General features: G+C 38.2%; 1 protein-coding gene and 1 long non-coding RNA gene across 2 annotated transcripts; one reads left to right on the top strand and one right to left on the bottom strand.

Annotated features, from left to right (window-relative positions):
- Positions 1-8,723: 8,723 nt before the first annotated feature.
- Positions 8,724-19,917, top strand: LOC114641477 (uncharacterized). The gene is made up of 3 exons (XR_007934635.1): positions 8,724-9,039; positions 17,805-17,953; positions 18,647-19,917. It is a non-coding gene; the product is annotated as an uncharacterized LOC114641477 (long non-coding RNA).
- Positions 10,392-12,288, bottom strand: LOC127527338 (uncharacterized). Its single transcript, XM_051925681.1, has 3 exons — positions 11,935-12,288; positions 10,963-11,055; positions 10,392-10,818 (listed from the first exon to the last, which is right to left on the bottom strand). The coding sequence occupies exons 1-3, from the start codon at positions 12,271-12,273 to the stop codon at positions 10,504-10,506; spliced, it is 747 nt and encodes a 248-aa protein (XP_051781641.1). The 5' UTR covers positions 12,274-12,288; the 3' UTR covers positions 10,392-10,503.
- Positions 19,918-21,751: the final 1,834 nt, after the last annotated feature.

Raw genomic sequence — 21,751 nt, forward strand, 5'->3', positions numbered from 1 at the left:
AATTACTCTGCAGTAATCGGATCAACGTTGACTAGTTACGTTAGGCGCCAGCACGGATTACCGTTGTTTAGAAGTAAATGTATGCGTAACGGTGGCTCGAACAATTACGCCAGTCGGACAGCGCCAGGTCTCGTGTTCAATAACAAACCTGGTCAGCATCTGTCTGGGGATTGCAGATTGCCGTTGCCTGATGCGTTTGATTGATAGTTCCGATTATGCGGCAATGCTCCTTGAAAACCTGGTTGGTGTTAGACTTCTAATCGGGAATTTAATCTGTATAATGTACATTCATATTCTAATTCCAATGTAAAACCAGCATATATCAGTATTTGAATTAAACTCTTCAACCAAACTAGACTACACCTCGTGGAAATGCGATTGGTCCATCACTAACTGTCACTAAATTTTGCAATAACTATACTGATACGAACTGGCGCTACACATCCACATCATCACGTGCATTGGAAATGAGACGCTGAGCTTTTAACGCACAAATGTTTCAAAACGACACCTTGAAGCTTGTTTAAAAGTGCACGTGAGATGATGAAGGGGAGGTAAAGCCAAATGTCACTGAGATATGTCGTGTGTTACTTTTATCAGCACTGTCAATTACTTCACCCCATGTTAGCCTTGTTAATGACGACACTGTAGACTCTTCATCGACTGATACAGACGCCGACATGAAGATCTACTAATGCACTGGAAACAAAGAGCAGGCAGCTATCCATATTTTATAGTAATTTCAAAAAAAAATCTGTCTTTGCCAGAAACATTTATTCTTGTTTACCGTAAGAGCAGCCCATACTAATCATTTATCTCGAAGCATGCGCAAATAAGCACTGATACACGTATATCACCTTAACGTTCAAAGTACAAGACCTGCAGTTTACATATTGTAACATAATATAGCTAATACAACTAATGAAACCCTCTACGTTAGCTAGATCTACAATTTCATCATACACATGAAACAAGACACATATTTTCATTAGATACATCTTTATCACACTGCTGCCTCACAATAAGGAGACCCGGGTTAATTTCCCGGCTCCTCCCTGCGTGGTGTTTGCATGTTTTCCTCGTGTCTGTGTGGGTTTCCTTCGGGTGCTCCGGTTTCTTCCCACAGTCCAAAGACATGCAGGTTAGGTGCATTGGAGATCCTAACATGTCCCTAGTGTGTGCTTGGTGTATGTGTGTGTCCTGCGGTGGGCTGGCATGCTGCCGGGGATTTGTTCCTGCCTTGCGCTCTGTGCTGGCTGGGATTGGGCTCCAGCAGACCCCCGTGACCCTGTGTTTAGATATAGCAGGTTGGACAATGACTGACTGACTGACAGACATATTGAACATTAATGCAGTAATTATAGCAGTAATAATGAACCTGAGGAAGAAAAGGAATATTTATGAGAAGGGACAGAAACAGTGATATCGTAGCAAACAGTATAAAAACAACATATAACACAGTAAATAGAACATATAGAATATCAAACAAGATATTACACTTCACCAGCAACCACCCGGTATCTCATAAACGGAGCTGTGTTAAAACTCTATTCAGAAGAGTCCACACCCACTGTAATACGAAGGAAACAAAAATGAATGAATAACTTCAAACGGATACTCAAAAACATTCATTAATCGGAGCTTACACAGAAGACGCCAAAAAACTCAGCAAACAATTGAACTGAATCAGAACCCCCACCTCACCTGGCACTCACTCCCTCATCACCACAATGTGTCAGAAGGTACAGCGGGCATCCTGGCCAAGTCAGGTGTCAGAATAGCACACAAACCCACCAACAATCTGCGCACGGTCCTCTTTAATGCTAAAAACAAGAAATCGATAGCAGAAACACGAAACGCAGTTTATAGTATTCCACGCAGTTCTTGCTCAGCAGTATACATAGGACAAACTTCAAAAAGAATCGCAACACTTATACAGGAACATCGCAACGCATCAGAAGAAAGGACTCACTTTCATTGATCTACAACGCATACTAAATCAACAGGACAGACATTTAACTGGGACAAGTCAAATTAAGGCCAGTACTAAAAGTGGCAGAGAGCTGGCCGAGTCTTGGTTATCAAATGAGAACGCCATCAACAGATACTTGGACGTAAATCCAGCATATGTAAACTTAATAATAATTCATTACATTTATATAGCGCTTTTCTCAGTACTCAAAGTGCTATCCACACAGGGAGGAACCGGGAAGGCGAACCCACAATCTTCCACAGTCTCCTTACTGCAAAGCAGAAGCACTACTATTGCGCCACCTGTAAGGACACACAAGAAGAACACGTTCATAATAAATAAACTGTACACCCAATCCCCCCCCCCCCCCCAAATCACACTGATTTAGCCACACCCCATCCACATAATGTTTTGCTATATATTGCCTTTGATTCTTGCAAGTCTAAGCATTATCCTCTGATGAAGACCCCTGGCAGGGGTTGAAAGCTCAGGAATAAAAACTACTTTATGATACATTTTTTCTCCCTTTGTGGATCTCCAGCTGCAAATATATATATATATATATATATATATATATATATATATATATATATATATATATACAGTAATCCCTCACCTATCGCGGGGGTTACGTTCCGCGAAGTAGCGACCTATATTTATTTTATTATTTATACATATTTCTAAGGCTTTATTAAACCCTTCCCATACTCTTACAAACCTTTCTCACTCTCTTGTTAACCTTTCCCACGCTCTTATAAACACTTCCTATGCTCTTAAATACTTTCTACATTGTTAAACACCTCAGACCAACACTGCACGCAGCGATCAGACGTCAATGTGTCTGCAGTCGCTTTGTGAAGGGGGCAGCTGAACTCACGCTGAGCAGAAATGGACTTTGTGCTGCTTCTGCCAAAATGACTGCTTGTCGCTCTGCGCGAGGAGTGTGTGTGTGCGTGTGTGTGTGTGTGTGTGTGTGTGTGTGTGTGTGAGAGAGCTGAACGCACCTTCGCTCAAACCCCCCTCCCCGGAGGAGCCGCACGCTCCTGCCACTTCGCATTGTCAAGGGGGGTGGGGAGCAGAATGAACGCTAAGGAGAAGTGGACTTTGTGCTGGCTTTGTGCTGCTTGTCGCTCTGCGTGTCAATAATTTAAAAGCCTGTACATCACCAATTTTCCTGTCTCACTGTCTTGTCTTGCGTGAAGTTAAAATGTTTTATAATAGTGAGATGTTACTCATATCCTTAGCCCGACATCCACATATCATATGTGTTAACAAAGTGTGTTTTATAAGTTTACATGTGTTTAAAGCATGTGGGATGGGTATTTTAAGGCTTAAACTATAAAAATGTTTATTTATATGGTCTTTCTATATCGCGGATTTTCTCCTGTTGCTGAACATAACTTCCGCGATAGGCGGGCAATCACTTGTATTTAAAAACCCGCGAAGTCGTGAATCCGCGAAAAGTGAACCGCGAAGTAGCGGTACAATCATATATATGTTGATTTCTATATTCAGTGAATACACGCATAACACTGTTCACTATAGAAGTGAGGCAGTGCAACACAGAGACTGGAATATTTATGAGAACAGCCAGAGTATTATGGTGAAGGAAGTGTTTTGAACCATATTAGTACAGCTGTTCTTATGCATTCTAATAGTCAGCATTTTAATATGCAAAATTTGTCATTTTATATTTTGACACTAAGTAATCTACTGCACAATAATTTCAGTTGTGTTGATGATCCAGAAAGATTTGTTTCACCAATCACAACTCTGTTGAAATTTTGTAACCTGGTGGTGGAATATGCAGTGTAATGTAATTAATATAACTTCCTAACTCTCGGGTCGAAGCAGTAAGCTGACATGAGGAGTGGAAATGTCCCGCCCCCATACACTGGGGGCGATACACTGATACACTGAGCAGACATGCATAGTACTGAGATTGCATCCTGATAGGGCGTCGAAGCCTAAGACATGCTGAGTACTGAGATCGTGACGGGAGACCGAAGCCTCTGCCATGCGCACTAGGTTAACTGAGGCTTCGAAGCGTCGAGCAGATTTGAAGCCTCAGACATGCGCACTGGGGTAACTGAGGCTTCGAAGCGTCGAGCAGATTTGAAGCCTCAGACATGCGCACTGGGGTAACTGAGGCTTCGAAGCGTCGAGCAGATTTGAAGCCTCAGACATGCGCACTGGGGTAACTGAGGCTTCGAAGCGTCGAGCAGATTTGAAGCCTCAGACATGCGCACTGGGGTAACTGAGGCTTCGAAGCGTCGAGCAGATTTGAAGCCTCAGACATGCGTAGTACTACTGAGATTGCGTCATGACGGGCTTCAAACGGGGATTTGAAGCCTCAGACATGCGTAGTACTGAGCTCATGACGGAGCTCTGAAGCTTCAGACATGCGTAGTACTGAGCTCATGACGGAGCTCTGAAGCTTCAGACATGCGTAGTACTGAGATTGGATCATGATAGGGCTTCAAAGTCTGGAGCAGACATGGTCACTGGTTACTGAATCTTTGTGAAGCCTCAGCACACTCAAAGGCATTGACCTCTATATTCTGAGAGTCTATCTGACACTTAACTCTCTAGTTATATTTTGTAATTCGTATTGACATTACACACTTCACTTAATATAGTTAAACTACAATTCAGGTAGTTGCTGAGAAGTAATTATTGTTCTTGTGGATTGCTGTGATTTCCTTTGTCTGATACATAGTGTCAAAGATATATTGTCATATATTAACTTTATATATATAAAAAGATTAGGTAAATCGTGCAACCTTTTTATGGAACACTTAATTTTGTTCAAAACCGTACGTCATATAGTATACATCTATAAATATAATTTTTTTGTCTTCATTAGGAGAATACAACAATGATACTCTCGTGTCAATTAAACCAATTTAACGTGCATATGTCAAGCAACATATTTCCACATCCGCCGCAGTAAGAACAGTAGTAGTAGTTCAGTTGTGCGAAGCTCGTTAATTATCCTGATTAGGTGGCTCAATGGTATCGCAACTGTTTCTCGGTAAAAACACCAGCGGTTCGCGTCGTCGATCCTCCACTTGATAAAGGTTTTTTTCAATTCCTCCATTTAACAATATTTTTAGCTTGGACGGATAGCGAGCGAATCGAGCTGTCAAGGGAAGATTGGGCCGCCATAGACGGGCAGGGGGCACACGTCCCTAATTATATTGTGTATGTAAAGAGTTTCACTGTAAAACGTAATAAGCTTCATATTTGTGTGTTTGGAGACCCTGGTGTCGTACTGAATTTGTATTGTAGAAAAACAAACTACTGTCCAGCAGGCCTAAATGTGTCTTTTCGTTTCTGATCGCTATACGGCACTACCAATTTAAGACAATTCGCTATAAACAGTTTCAGCCAATCAGCGCCTTCTAAACATGCAGAATGACAGTGTGAACCTTTATTGTAGCGGCGCAGCATCTTCGTTTCAGTCCGTCATTGTCCTGTTAGACTATTTACTGTTAAGTGCTGCTTGAGGTAGCGTTTATAGTACAACAGGTAGCCTACGTAGTTCTTAAATTGATATTGAACTGCACACACAAGTCTCCTAAATTATTTATTGAAATGCCTACATTTACAGTGTCCATTTTAGGAAGTCGTAGTTTTTACTTGTTCCCGTTATTAGGGATTACAATTTCTCAGTGTCATATATTATTTGTTACTACTCGCGAGTCCCGCATCATTGAGATTCTGATTTATATTCGGTATAAGCAATTTTTTTAAAAGGAGCGTTAATTGAACCGACTATAGCAGACTTGTCATCTTCTTAAAATGACTTTATTGATTTGATGTTGACAATCATAAGGTCAAAAACCAAGGAGGCGATGAGTTTGCACGGACTGTGCTGTTTCTTTTTTTTTGTGACATCGCATCAGTAGAGAGTGCATGATGTTAACAATGCATTCTGTCCTAAATGACAGCGCATACGCTTTTTTATATTTCCTAAAGGCCAATGTGTCTCAGTTTGCTCATTAATATATTTTGACAGTGTATTTTAGTGAGAATGATTATAAACATATTACCCATGTTCATTTCCCATGTAGATATGTAACGTTTGGTGAGAATAAATAAAAAGTAACAACACATATAATAGTTATGTTGCATTGTTTATGATTAACAAAATTCATAGTTTATCTGAAATGTTCTACTTATACAGTTGATTTATTCCACTTCTGAAGGTGTACATTGTCGGTATTCTCCATTGCAATTGCCCCAGAGTGTAAGGTGTGCCAGTGCAACTGAAGGGTGGCAGACGAGCTTACGTAATGAGTGACAAGGCACATCCTCACCCTGATGCCGAGGCTCTTGTCATGAATATTCCCATCTTGTGCTTTTTCTCGTTCCTGCCAGTTTACTATTATTATTGGACACGTATGTAGAGGGAATGTGTGTCTTATTTTATGTCTATGAAAGGAAGGACGGTAAAGCCTTGAATGAAACGGAGTGTTGATGCTTTGGGTGACACGACAGGTGAGGAGCAGGGAACGTTAAATGTGACAGTGACTGCGGGGGATTGTGGGACTGGAAGATGGTTTAAGAATACAGAAACGACAAAAGCTTAGTCTTTCAATATTTTTATTTACATCAATGATTTACTCCGTTGTGCTGCAGTTCGGAAGATTACTTATTTACCCCCCGGCGCAGCCTTTGATAAGATGCATTCAGAAGGAAAGGATGTTACTGACAAAGTCAGGTGCTTTTTTGAAAGTTTGGCTCCAGATGTGCTTATCCAGCTGCTCCTTCTTGTCAGTACTTGAGTGATCTTTATGTTCACCTCTGGATGAATTCGCAAAGTTTCTTTACAACGTTTTTGTCTCATTAACGCAGAACTCCCGAAACTTTCCTAAAATTGCAGAAGACAGTTGTGATTAGTTATGCAGAACACGGTTTTACTCACATTGCTTTTTGGAAATCAATAATACAAATCAACTACAGATCTGGAAATCACTGAATAGTAAAAACGTTTAATGAGAGTGTCTTGCGCATATACTGGTGTAATGACCACGTCGGCTTTAGTGAAGCGTTTCTTAGCCTCTCTGAGATGATCGACATGGCGTAGAGTAGATTCTGGATTGTTATAATACGTGCTACCTTACGCAAAATATGCTCATCAATTTGTTACAGATTCTAGGTGGACACGATTCCACACCAAGGAAAAAGGTGCCCCATGTAAATCGTTCATAATGTCTCCAAAATATATTTGTTAACTTTCAGACAAGTACTACTTAACTGTTTTATACAAAATCCTTATTTCAACATATGCGAGCCTAAATTAGGATTTGATCTCGGGTTAGCGAACCTTATCGCTGTAGCAAGAACAACTGCTTTTACGCTTTGAGCCAAAGCACTTTAACAGACTAGTGAATTACCAAATCGACTGCTGACTGCGCAGATATCAATGACGTCATTACGCAAGCGTGACTCAAAATCACGTGACGGGCGCATTTGAAGCAAGCCTCGAAGCGGCGCTTCGATCTCCAGTGCTTCGAAAGCTCGACACAGTGTCGAAACCTGAGTATCGAGCGGCCCATCACTAACAGTCGAGGAGTTCTCGTGAAACTCGCCTTGTGGAATTTGAAGAGTTGCCGGTACCGCTGAGTGCCGGTCCACTTCAAGCACTGAATATAAATCAATTACTACAGCGAAAATGATTATTAATACAAAACGTAAAGGTTCATGGTACAAACATAACCATGCAAAACAAAGTTATTAAAAATACAAAAAAAACCCGCAAATATCACGTTTTCATTTCGAAGCACACTTACTTCCATTGTCAAAAATACGAGCAATTAGTCTAATGGAGTTTCATCGCCGCAACTTCTTTTTTTTTTTGTCTCCATTCGTTTAATGGAGTTTCGGCACTTGGTACAAACGCAGGTTATTTAAGAGGAAACTCTATAAGGCGGAACCTCAAAGCGGTACGGATCTCGAATTGTGAATCGACTGTTTAAAGTTACACTTGATAGACAACTTCAAACGTTGGTAATTGGACAGGTGAGTTTTTGATTGTCATAGAATAACAACAATCTCATTCGTTGAAATTCTGACTTAGCCAATACTATCCACTTGCATTTACAGTTATCCCGCCTTCAGATCCGCCCATAATGTCTCCGGTCTGCAGCAATCCCCTTCTCGCCAGGACCGGCCGAACCCTTCCGAAGTCTCTCCATGTAGAGAAACTGCGGTGACGCCACTTCCGCTCTATCCTGCTGTGTGGACGTGAGGTTCTGCTGGGAAGAAGGCGGGCTCTTCAAATGGAGGAAGCTGGCAAATCTCTGGATCATTGTAACCGTTTCACCTGTTGCATTACCTTCAGTTTGTCTTGAATTACTGTTCCTGGTTGGATATATGGTCGGTCTCGTGCCCGCCTGTTTCGTGTGAGTGAACAGATTGGTGGCAAATTCATTGATAGAGATGTTAGGATAAACTTTAATATTCTTCTCATCGGATTGTTCTCAGGATTTTCCACTCTTTATTCTTCATCTGTTGCTGCTACTTTGGTTTGTCCTATGGACTTTGCCATGAGTGTTTGTCGCGCTGTCATTTATGGGTTTTATTAAACGTGAGACCCTGTCACTACCCGATCTGCAGTGCCTACCCGATTTGCGCGCACATGCGCACAAAGATAGCCCGAGCTGCGCGCATAATCGCACAGCTTTCCTATTACAACCCTTCGCGATCTCCGTTTTTTTACTTTGCGACACGAGTCCCCATCCCATTTGTCTCGCTCACACGCTCTCTGCTTAATTAAAATTCATTTCACAACACTCCCCGATTTGTTCATCGCATATCTAATGCTTTACGACACACGTCACTCTTCAGGTTTGAATTGTACTTGCTAGTCATTTTTGTTTTGCTGTTTATCTCCGTTTGCAAGTGGACTTCTTACTGCAAAAGATGACTACTTTTGAATTTTATAACGTCTTGGAAGAATATTTGTCGCCTGACAATTTTAACTCCATTCGAATGAAGAGGGAGGGAAATGAAATGCGACGTGTGTCTGTGAACTTTATAATGGATACGTACAGCTTTTTGTAAGTACATCGTATTGATGAAAAAGGCAATAAGGATTTTCATTTTTAGTTCCAATCCGACATTCGTATTCTCGAGGTTTAAATGTGAAAGTCGCAGCATTTTCTGTATTTGGGTTAATGGATGCATTTCATTTATTTCGTAACACCCTATTAGCATTTGGTGGTGTGTTTCTTTTAACATTTGTTCGCATTTTTCATCTTAAAGAGTGAACGGCATGCTAATAATTAAGCAAAACAATGTAATCGAGGTGTCGAATTCGGAATAGAATTAGGAGAGCACATCTGACACTCGACGGGTGTAAAGTGTGCCCTCCAAAGCCATTGGTATTTTATATTACGTTGATATTGGATTACATCAATATAAGAGTTTTTACATAATAAAGTTAACAAATATATGATAATGAAGGCTGAATTACATACAAGAGTAGCAACAGCTAAGTTATTACAAGAAAGCGAGATGCAGATAATAGCATTAGAAATTGTTAATGAAGCAGATCCGAATCTTACGTTTTAATTATTTTAGTGTGTTTACCTTTTTAAAAGCTAAGATGTAACAGAGGGTCTAACATTCTGAACTTTAAACTTATGAATAGGAGATTTATGAAGCAAGGAAAGCACAGTTACTGCATTTTCTAACATTTAGTCTTCAAAATTGTACACTGTAAAAAATCAATCCTACTCCCAATTAAAAAATATTAAGTAACTGATTACAATGTGCTTTTTGAGTTTGCTCAACATTACGTTGACAAATCCTGCCAATTACAAAATTTGCGTTCACTGGATACAAGCTACACTATGCCAAACTAAGAAAATTAAATTAGCTCAAGTAGAAATAACTAATATGTAAAAACAGCATTAAGCCCATCTAACATAAATTTTAGGGCTTTGTCAATGTCATCACTAATTGGCGCAACTAAAAAACCTATGCTGAATAAACGTAAGTAAATTTAGGCAAACTTCAAGGTAGTAATTCAAGAAATTAATATATTTATTTTTTGCAAACTCAAAAAGCACATTGTAATCAGTTACTTAAGAACTCTGACTTTATTGAGCAACATATTCTATTTTAACAAAAAAGAAAAAACAGCTTTTTTGAAAATAATGCAGCTTTATTTTCTTAGACATGGCATCACCTTATTATTACAGTGTGAAATATGAAAATCACTTATATAAATGTATTTATATTCAGTACATTCAAATTTTGTCTTAATAACATTGTTATCATTACTAATAACCACAAGCCATGCCATCTCTGATGTTGTGGAATCTTAATTTGAAAAGTGTTACATCAAGAATTCCAAAATTTTTGAACAGAACCTGCACAGGGTAAAGGGATCCTGTCATAACATTAACACTAAAGTGCAACTGAAAAAGAATTTCACACAAAGAAAAGTAGCTATCGCAATGTTAATCTAAAATCAAAAGACAAGCACATCCTATTCTGCAGATCTGAGACACATTTGTCTAACATTTATACAGCATATTTTTGAGTGACAATACTCTATGTGAGTATGAGTCTCCAATATTTAGAAACACCTTCTGCACTGTTTCAAAAGTGTATTTAAGTTCTTTTGGGTACTGAATGTTTAGAGCATACAGAAGACCAACAAGTATGACAAATGCAGTTGTGAAGTCGGCAAGCTCTTCAATTACTACTTGACCTTCTATTACCACAGCCACATTCATTGCTGCAGCTCCAGGATGGGTCTCATGGTGCCTCACAACCTCTAATATTCCTATCTTCATTTCATTTGTATATATTTGAAGGGAGTCTGTATCCTAAAAATATAGAAAAGTAATATAGTTAAAGTGTGAAAAAATAAACCATAGTTGACTCTTTTCCAAAGCCAAGTGAAAGGTTGTCTACCAACTTAACTTTCTAGTTTGTTAATCATTTAGTTTTACATTTCCAACAGAACTTACATGACATGTTGTTGATAACTTCTTGTATTCTCTTAAGTACAGAGGTAGTCCTTGTAGAACCGTTGCCCTCTTGTGTGTGGTAACATCCATAGTCTGAAAAGTACAGTAACAAGAATGATAGTCATAGAGGTAGAAAATACAAAGAAATAATGCTTGAACCAAATGACAATTTAAGAAAACTTTAAACAAAACAACTAAATATATTTGACATATTTTCTTCCTCATTACTGTACATATACAAAAGTCCATCTTTGTTAAATGAATCCAAATAATGAAAGGATTTTGCACGTCTGCAAATTATTCAAAATGTATGCACAGATCCAGACACAAAAAAAAAAAATGCTATTAACCTGGATAATTTAAATTGTCAATTTATAATAAACAGAATAGCTCAGGAATTTACTTTTATTTCTGGTAAAATATTGTTTGTGTAAATCTCATCATTAAGTAAAACTATAAATTAATACATTATGACTTTGTAGTCCATGACATTGGAGGGAATATGTGCAGTGCCAATGACTCAGATATAAACATATACAGTATAATTTAGCTTGTTCTATAAAATCATTTTGCATACATTTGATAAGTCTATGGGTTTGCCACATGCACCTTCATAAGCAAACAGTTTAACAGCCGTAATTACAACACTGCCCTGCACATACTACTTTAAGTTCATGCTTATGACTATAAAACAATTCTTTCCTGATCCTTATTACGTACCTGTTCATCTAGTAATTCTAAAAGTGATTTCAATTCATGTGCCATCTTGCCTCCTTTTGCTCTGTACATTTTGATCAGACCTGTCGAATACTTGTCCAAGGATGTCAGCAATGTTTCTTTTAATTGCACCTGGGTAATGCGATAAAATTCTGCATACACCTGTAACAAAATTCAGGAATTAATAATGTACTTATTTTCAAGATACTAGCATCACTACTCGACAATTGATTTATAAGATTAGATAAAACTCACCTGTTGCTCTATGAAAAGGCCTGGCCATCTCTGTTGGACTACAGAGACCAGCGGTTCATCCATGACAATCTCCTTTCTTCTCAGGGAAAAAGTGAGGTCCATTTTGGTGTTGATTAGGTCCAGGTTCATATTTTTCTTCTTCACTTCATCCTCAAGCTGCTGCCTCTCTGTTTCAAGATCTTCATCTTTTTGACTACCAGGGTGATTTGGCAAGAAATTTACCTCAGATTTACGAGGTTTCTTAAGGCAACCTCTGGGAGAACCAAATCCTCTTTTGTAAGCATTTACCTGCACTTCTGCACAGCCAGCAAACCGAAGTTTTTGCCGAAGGTTGTTCATCTTATATTGAATACTTACTTTCCATCCAAGCCAACCAGCGCCTGTGGCCTCAGTGAGACAAGGATGCTTGACAATCAAAGCTGCAGCAACTTTCTCACATTCTGACTCATTTGGGTAGGTTTTGTATGAAAACATTACCTCTGAAACTTTACAAAGTATTTCCATTTTAATGTCACGAGTGACATCCAATGGAATCTTCTTCTGTTCATATAATTCATTTGCTTTCTGGAGACGAAGTTCAAGCTCCAAAGAAAACTTAGGAATTGGAAACTCCTTGGGCCATGGCTCCACTCTGTTAAATGTTTGAGGTGATAATGACGAGTCACTTGAAACACTAGCAGTATCTACAGTGAAATCAGACAAAGTGTTTTCTTCTATTGGTGTGACTAAAATGTTCCAGAAAATCTTTAAGGTGGCCTTGTCTGCTGGAAGTTCACTAATGTCGGTTAAATTGCACAGTTCATTATTGAAATCAGGATCTTCGAATTGTATAGTGAATCCACTTTCTATGTTCAGTTTCTCACAAAGAATAGATTTGAGGTCTTCAAGGGTCGATACATTGTCAGGGCATGATACTTTTCTGATATTGTCTGGAGCAAGAATTACCCGCAACAACATTGTAGTGGTTTTTAACCTTTTAGGAAAACAGTATAAGAAAATGTCAGTAATAGTAAAAGAACTGTTGCTTCATTACAATCTAATTAAGCTGGTGATAGCTGAGAACTCAATGAATCAATCAACATATATCAGATTGATTCATATATTTTAGCAGTTTCATATAACAAATCAGAGGTCACAAATACATCAAGTACCTAGGGAAGTAAGGACCTTTTAAGTGACACCATGAGTTTTCCTGCAATACAGTAGGGAGTTAGTGGATAGAAATCAATAAGGTCCTGAGGAAGAATAGTTATGACATCTGGACAGGCCTTCCTAACAACTTCATAAGTTCTGAGATGTTCAAAATACCAAGTGTCTAATCTCTCAACGATGAAGGAGAGCTCACTGCCAACAACAACAAAGTTTAGGATTCGTCCAAATTCTGGTAGTCCAAAAGAAAATCCAATAGCAACGATCATGTTCTTTGTGTATTTGGTCCCATACAAGTGCACAGCAGAGGCTAGAGAAGCCTCGGTCTTGCCTACATACTTTTTTTGAAATGCAGCTCTTGTGTGTGAGTCCAGTGAGACAGTTTTAAGTGTTTTTAATTTCTCTATGTGCAACGCCGTTTTGAAAAATGTTGGGCAATCTAAATGGTATGCAACCATGAGTTGATGTTTGGTGGCTAATGTATTTAAAATGTTTTTGAAGTTATGCACATCTCGCACTGCTTTTTTGAAAAAACTGTGCTTGGCTTCAAACCTTATTGTCCAAAAATCAGCTAATGGGCCAAAAGAACGCATTAGGTTGGGGTAGTGTTCAACAAAGTGATGTTTTGGTTTTAGATTGACATTGGGGAAGACTTCCTTGAACAAAAGTCGATGGTCTGAAACTTTGGTTTCAAAGTAGCACAAAGTTTCTTCTGAGAACTTTGAAGAAACAGAAAGTTCAACTATGTCTTTTAAATCCATGAGGATTTCCCATGTTTTATCTCCCTCAGGTACTAAGACTCCAATAAAGAAGGGAAGAAATCTTAACAATGCCCAATTTTCATGTCCGTTGCCCCTAAATGTATTCTTTGAAAGATATGTTTTTTGAATTGTTTGCGGTCTGTTTGTTTTGTCTGAATTCTCATAAGGAAATGTTTTAATAATCTGATTAAGACAATCCAGAGTGAAATACTTGTCTGAAATCAATTTCTGAAGACATAATGAAAGCTCAAAAGGCACAATGCCCTCAGAAAAGTCATGCAGTATATCAGGTGGAAAGCCAGAAACTGGATGAAAAGACTTCAAGTTTTTAGATAAAACACAATCTGATTTGACACCATTAACAGATGTAAGGTGCTGATTTTCAGTTAGCTCTGCAATAAACTTGCTGTGCTCTTCAGGAGTCCTTGGATGAAATTCTTTAGCTTCTTTGGTCTGAATATCTTGCAATGAAGCAAGACAAAATCTGCAAAATTTGTCAGCTCTGAAACACACAAGAAACCCAGCAAGACTATGAGCACCTAAATTATCTGCAGAAACAGCAAAAACAGTTCCTTTTACATGATCAGCCAACTGTTCAACAAATAATCCCTGATGTTCAAGTACCTTTAAGTCTCTTAGCAATGGTTCTAAGAAGGTGTCATACCAAAATTCTCGAACATCATTACTCCTCCCGAGTAGAGCTAATTGAATTGACTGCAATCCAGATCGAAACCGTACATCCCAATTTAATATTACCCAATAAACTGCAGTTACTTTATGTGTTTTCCGAGAAGTTCCAAGTGGATTACATATTTCAAATTCATCAATATATAAATTGAGTGCTATTTTAAAGTCTTCTCCCCCAAAAAATTGATTAATTTTATAATATTTACCATCAAAAAAGGAAGCGTACAACCCCAGGGGGTTGGCAACAGTATTGACAGTTTGTTCTAACACATCAGAACGATTTAACAATAACCTAAGAACTTTTAACAGTGGCACATAAACAAATGTTTTTTTCTTTGATCTGCTAAAAACATATTCTATAGGTTCTACAAGTGAAAAGTTTCTTTTGAAGTAACAGTCTCTTCTATATTCAGAAGAAAGTATTCCATTTGATGTTGCTAGTAAAGGACTCGTCTTATGAATAACATTTACAATATCATTAATGATGGTCTGGCTAACCTCACAATTATTTTTCTGCAAAACGTGTTCAATTTCATTTTTAGTATGACTAAGTGAGGCTGAAAAAATATCATTTAACCCTTCAAGTATTTGCTGGGTAGCACTTTTTGACACGTGAAGAACAGATTGCATACAAAGAAAGAGAGAAGCAAGTTTGTGCTCAACTGCATCTCCTAAATCCTCAGTGCAAGCAGCATATCTACTACCTACATGATCATCCTCACCATCAATAAGAGGTCCACTATTGTCTGCAGCAGAGCTACTATTAGGACTGTCTTCTTGGCCTGTATGATTACTACTTAAAATGGATAGCCTGAAATCATGAAAAGACTGACCCTTATGCTTCCTAATTTTATGTACATTAAATGTGGTATATACATTGGTCTGGAAGTCACAGTTTACAAAAGGACATTTCACATATTCATAGTTTTTAGATGTTTTCTTATATGGCTGTAAAAGGTCTTCCCATCACAGATATCTTGAAATTTACAAAGTTCACAGCTCAAACAAGCCAAATCCTTGCTAACTTTTGAAAGGGTAGCATTGGGATGTATTCTGTTGAGATGTGTCCTTAACGCACCTGCAGTCCGGAATGAACAAATGCAGTCACTGTGAATGCAAGGAAACTATGAATATGGTCCACGCCAGTGCTTCAATCTGTAATGTCTGAGAAGTGTGTCCTGAGCTGAAGTACAAAATGTACAGAGCTTGCAATGCATGAAGACCCTAAAAATCGCAATAAAGAAATAAGAGCTGATTTGGATGGCCTTCAAAAGAGTTTGTATACCATAACACTGCATTAAATAGAATTAAAATAGGTTCAGTAATTATATGAAATCATATCTTAATAATTCTATCACAAATGTCTAAAGTGGTATCTGAAAATGAACACAGTAAACTACACATCACGTTTACACCTGAGCAGTCGTGTGGTGCGACTTATATTTATTAACATATGTTTGTAAGGGTATATTTTTTTTTCCTTGAAGGAGCGAAGAATTGTTGTTGAGGTCTGCTCAGTGTGTTAATTTCAGGTCCTTCCCCCTTTACCACTCGCTTTCTCCCTCTATGACGCACACCCCAATTTTCCTCTATAAAAGAAACGGCATAAATTGAATATACACAAGAAAGAAAGGAGTACTCCAACCAGTAATCGTGCGCCTGCCTTTACAAGCTGTTATGCCTATGCACCACAGCGTCCGTAATAATTTACTAGAACATTCAGTTGAAAAAAAAGCGCCGTCACCACAGAAGCGTGCACGCCATCTTTTACTTTTTTTCGACTGTATGCAATTTTACGAAAAAAACGGTACTGAATAAAATATTGATGTCATTTTATTAATTTACCGTTTAAAAAACAAAATTATCTGACCGTTGTCGTACTCTCTTATTGCCCAATCCACTTGAATAAAGTGTAATCATCTGCGTTCAGTCTCTACTCTAAACTTTAGTATGGTGCCTCAAAAGCGCGAGTCGGTCACCGCAGCTACTACGGGAATTCAGACCTATAACTTTAAGTGAAAAAAGTGTCCTGATGTCGGGTTTTGAGGTATAAAAACACAAGTTGTTATAGTGAAAAAAGGAAAGAGGGAAATATCGCAATTGCGTGGCTTTTGATAAAAACTTATAGCCACCACAGTAAGCACAACTGACCTTTCATTTTATAATTATTCATTTTCAGATTCTGTTATAGTCACTAAAATCTTCCGTAATTAACGGACCCGCCGTCATCACACGTTGCAAATAACACAAGCTAACATTAAACACATAAAAAACTTTTTTACGTTCGGCAGTAGGTTATAATCCAAGGTGGTCGAAGTTTGTAAGGTTACTCGCGTGGTAACTGTTAATACATCGTACCCCGATTTTTTATGGTTTTCAACAAAGGAAAGTCCTACTCTTGTAAATGTATGTACTTACCTTAAATCGGGGCTGTCAAACGTTAGTAATTACAGATTGTGGAGTCGTGTAGTCATGGACGTGTCCAAATCTCATAAATCGAGAATATTCTCGCAGGACATGCGCATTTCGCAAAAGAAAAACTCGCACAAACAACAGATTATTCATTCTCACAATGATGATTTTTGCATTTGAACCCAAAAGAAAAACAGAACTCACATCTGCGCCATACAATGAAGAAACGATTGTTGAAGCTAAACATTTAACACAGAAATGCTGGAACAACAAACATTTTTACACTGGGTCGACTATCACTTAGTTACATTTTTTACAGTGTATACAGAAGAACAAGAATTAAAGAGTGAGATATTGGTTTGTCATTCAAGACAGTAACAGAAATAAATCTTTATAAAACATTTTAGAATAGGAGCAGAAATAAAACAAATGTGAGAGGGGATTTGTCTTCATTTGTACATTTCAGGGACATATTAATGTCATACTTATGAATTAATTTGTTAGTTGGATACTATTTATTCATAATTTTGAAGTGGATTTCTTTAACCTTGTTTGTTAGAAAAAATTCTATGGTAGAAAACAAGTAATTTAAAATTTATATCCAAAGCCATCAGAGAAGTGTGGTGTGTGTCTGAGGTGGCAAAGTGACAGGCTGGGTACCTGCTGTTGTCACGTGTCATTAGCTTATCATTTAAGCTGTTGGTTTAGAAGGAGCACACACACACACACACACACACACACACACATTTAACTGAATATAATGGAGAAGGCTTGCTCCTTAGAAATAACTTCTTTCTTATTGCTGTAGTTACAAGTACAATGCCCCTTCATTGTACTGTATTTTTTTTCTTGACCCTACAGGATGCCCGGTGGTAACCAGCCTTCCAACTGGCTGAACAGATGTCAGTGTACCCGAATTCTGAGACACAACTGGATGTCCTTTTCTTCTGCTTTTAAGATTTCCAATTCAGGATGATGTGAAGTTCATGTTAGATTTGCTATTTCTACAGGTAAGACTACTGAGGCTGTCAGTTTCAGAAGTCGTTTGTGCACAATTCCTGCAAAGCCTTCCCAAATTTTATTACTTGATCTGTAATATTTTGCTGCCTTGAATAATGTCCTGTATGTCTGCTCACTCTGTCCATGAACTAACACGGCTTTTTAATTTTAGACAGGAGAGCCTCAGACTGAGGAGCATCAGTCCCAGCAGTCACTAAACAGGGATGTTGTTCCGTTTTGCAATATAACATTTATTTTCTTAAGTTACTGTGCTTTGTTGTTGGATTTTGAAAGAACCCAGACTTCATTTTAAATTTAAAGCAAAACTAAGGCAGGAGAGAAAACCAAAGATGTTTTCATGTAAGTAATGACACCTGAGCACATCACATTAGAAGTTCAGATATACAGAGATTGTAACACAATGTCTACTGTATGCGCAACGTATAAGACAAAAAATAATGCTACATATAATGACAGTTAAGTTGGGGTTCTTTCAAAATCCAACAAAAAAAAACCACAATAATTAAAAATAATATTGTTAGTTAGACTTTACTCTAAGCAGAACTTTATCTATTGTGATGGTTTACTTTGGTAATAATTAATCTACAGGTGAATCAAGGAAGGAGGCAGAATAAGAAGTAAGGGTACACTTTATTAATGTTTGAACTCTGTGAGTGAATATCTACTGTGTTTGTTTTTAACAGTTACAGTGAAGTAGAAGAGTCCGGCCGTGTTATGGGGCAGCAGTTAAAGAAGGAAGGCGAGATGTGGGCCATGTTGAAGTAGTGGGTGACCCTCCTGTCCACACTTCTAGAATCCTCCTTCTCAACCTCTGGTCTGGATCTGCTGTGCCTTTGCCAAGTGATCATAAGATATTGAACTATTTTGTTTTTTTCTTCTTCTGAAAACTGTCTCAGTCTCATTACACTGGCTGCCTGTCTCACATAGAATCGATTTCAAGGTTCTATTAAATAATTAGAAGGCTTTGAGTACTTTAGACCCTGCCTGTATTTTCTTTTCTCAAACGTTGCTTTGCTTTTTATTCCAAGATCAACCATAAAAACTGGCAGATTTCTGTACTCTGGAATGCTTCGCTAGTAGAGAAGTGCCAGGCTACAAATGTCAAGCATTTTGAAAAACTTCAACAAGCCCACTTTTCTAATTTGTCTTTTTCTTAATTACTTGCATTGATTATAATAGATTAGAAATGGTACTGTGTACACTTTGTAAGATCTGCACTGGGCACTAACTTATGCTGTGTTTCTCTGTTGTCTTTTTCTAGTTTATTGCAATGGTGCCCCCCTGCATCTCCACCGTCTGTTACATCAACTCAAACTGCCTGTTGTTGCCGGAGAGAAGAAAAGTTCACAAGACGTTCTGGAATGGAATTGTGACTGGACTGAGATGGCCACAATTATGTATGCCGGGATGTGCAGAGGGGGCTGTGCAGGCTTTGGTTTGGGACCCCTAGAGGTTTATTATCTGTGGCAATCTTGAAAGCTGCAAGTTTGTCTTTGTCCCCGGCCATTTGACAATTTGCTTCTTATTTCCTTTTATAATACTTTCCATTTTCTTTGTAACTGTATATTTTTATAGAGCAACTTCAGCTACACTTGTAAGCAAAAGTGATAGAGTAAATGTTAAGGGACAGATCAGGAAAAATGTCAGTTTAAATAGAACACATTTTTTATGGAATATTGCTGGATAATAACTCTGACTCTGAGCAGTATCTTGTTCATAAAGCTAAAGTAGCATTTTTCCGTTTTTGACAAATTTAATGATTCACTTTTACTGTGTTCAAAACCTTGGCTAACATTTTTTTTTAATACCAAGGTAAAAATCTGTAAATATGTTTGTGTTCCCTTTCTCTAATAGTTTTAACATCTCCCCCTTGTTGGCCATTTTCATTGTATTTGTGTTCTAGTTAAATGCATGTACCATTTATACATCTTTATGATTACTGCATTTTCTACTCCTATATTTGTGTGTAATTTTTTTTTGACAAATATTTGTTCACAGATATTTCACTTTTGTAATTTTTAAACATACCATTTATTCAATAAAAAATGTATGAAAAAGTGTATTGTATATCCTTTTTTAAAGTTATAAAAATGAACTGGCTCTGTATCGATAGGGGTGAATAAAACCATTGACATGAGACGAGTCTGCGCACAAAGAACGGTGTGTTATATTGATTAAACTTATAAGAAAGAATATCACTGCCCCCTGTCCACATGGTATTCATCATAAACTGACCTATTTCATGCTGTTTAAATTCTGCTCAGGTACTGCAGAATATTTTATTTTACAGCTGTTAAATTCAGTTCAGTTTTATTGGCTTAATAGATAAGTTAAAACAAGCCACAGATTCAAATCCTCCTTCATTCCAACGGCTATTAATCTTACAGAAAAGTTCACCAAGGAGCTGGTGGTGGATTTTAGGAGGCCCAGACCCCTCATGGACCCCGTGATCATCAGAGGTGACTGTGTGCAGATGGTGCAGACCTATAAATACCTGGGAGTGCAGCTGGATGATAAATTAGACTGGATTGCCAATACTGATGCTCTGTGCAAGAAAGGACAGAGCCGGTTATACTTCCTTAGAAGGCTGGCATCCTTCAACATCTGCAATAAGATGCTGCAGATGTTCTATCAGACGGTTGTGGCGAGCGTCCTCTTCTACGCAGTGGTGTGCTGGGGAGGCAGCATAAAGAAGAAGGACGCCTCACGCCTGGACAAACTGGTGAGGAAGGCAGGCTCTATTGTAGGCAGAGCTGGACAGTTTGACATCCGTGGCAGAGCGACAGGCGCTCAGCAGGCTCCTATCAATTATGGAAAATCCACTGCATCCACTAAACAGTGTCATCACTAGACAGAGGAGCAGCTTCAGTGACAGACTGCTGTCACCGTCCTGCTCCACTGATAGACTGAGAAGATCGTTCCTCCCCCAAACTATGCGACTCTTCAATTCCACCCAGGGGGGTAAACGTTAACATTATATAAAGTTATTGTCTGTTTTTACCCGCATTATTATCAATCTTTAATTTAATCCTGTTTTTTGTGTCAGTAAGGTGCTTCTGGAGTATGTGAATTTCCCCTTGGGATTAATAAAGTATCTATCTATCTATCTATCTATCTATCTATCTAACTTTACACCCACAGACCTGAATTAAGTGAGTGAACTGTCATCACTTGAATCAATCATTAGTCAAATCTAAAAGTCAATTTAATTTTTATGTGTGACATGTTTGATCGAAGTTTTTACAGCAAGTGCTTGCTGCCTTATTTATTACTAGACAAAAAGGACGTTTCGACAACGTAAGATGAAACGGGCACGAGTTTGTGTCAGCAGTGTATGAAGAACAAATGATAAGTAAGAAATAAATAAGAAAGTGATGTAAGTAATGATAATTAACTAAGAGCTTTGGGATATGTATGACTTTATCACGGCAAAAAATACTGTGCACTTAAATACATGCTATCTGTGACAACGTTTTTTGTTTGTATACTGGAGGCCTGTCAGTATGCAACTAAAGTTGTAAAATCTCTCTGTAGACTACATTTTTCAGTCTCTCATGTTCGTGCTATTCGTCTGATGAAGCAAATTTTCTGTTTGGAGGCATTTGTTTAAGTTGGAAGTGAGACAAACTTTGAAATGTTTAAGTCATGAATGTACCTGTTGAAGTTGTATAATGCGTAGGCTAAATCTGCCGCCTGCCGCGATGTTGGGGTTGGATGTGCAGAAGGAGACTGCGCATTCGGCTTTGGACGGACGTGAGTGAGTGAGTGAGGAGGAAGGCAAATTATGT

Source organism: Erpetoichthys calabaricus, chromosome 4 (genome assembly GCF_900747795.2).
Source record: "Erpetoichthys calabaricus chromosome 4, fErpCal1.3, whole genome shotgun sequence".
In the NCBI taxonomy this organism is placed as follows: domain Eukaryota; kingdom Metazoa; phylum Chordata; class Cladistia; order Polypteriformes; family Polypteridae; genus Erpetoichthys; species Erpetoichthys calabaricus.

Coding starts and splice junctions, on each gene's coding strand:
- LOC127527338 (XM_051925681.1), bottom strand. CDS start 12,273: ATGAACAACCTTCGGCAAAAACTTCGGTTTGCTGGCTGTGCAGAAGTG. Junction 11,056..11,934: donor GCCTTTTCATAGAGCAACAG/GTGAGTTTTATC, acceptor TGTACTTTTCAG/ACTATGGATGTTACCACACA. Junction 10,819..10,962: donor AGTTATCAACAACATGTCAT/GTAAGTTCTGTT, acceptor CTATATTTTTAG/GATACAGACTCCCTTCAAAT.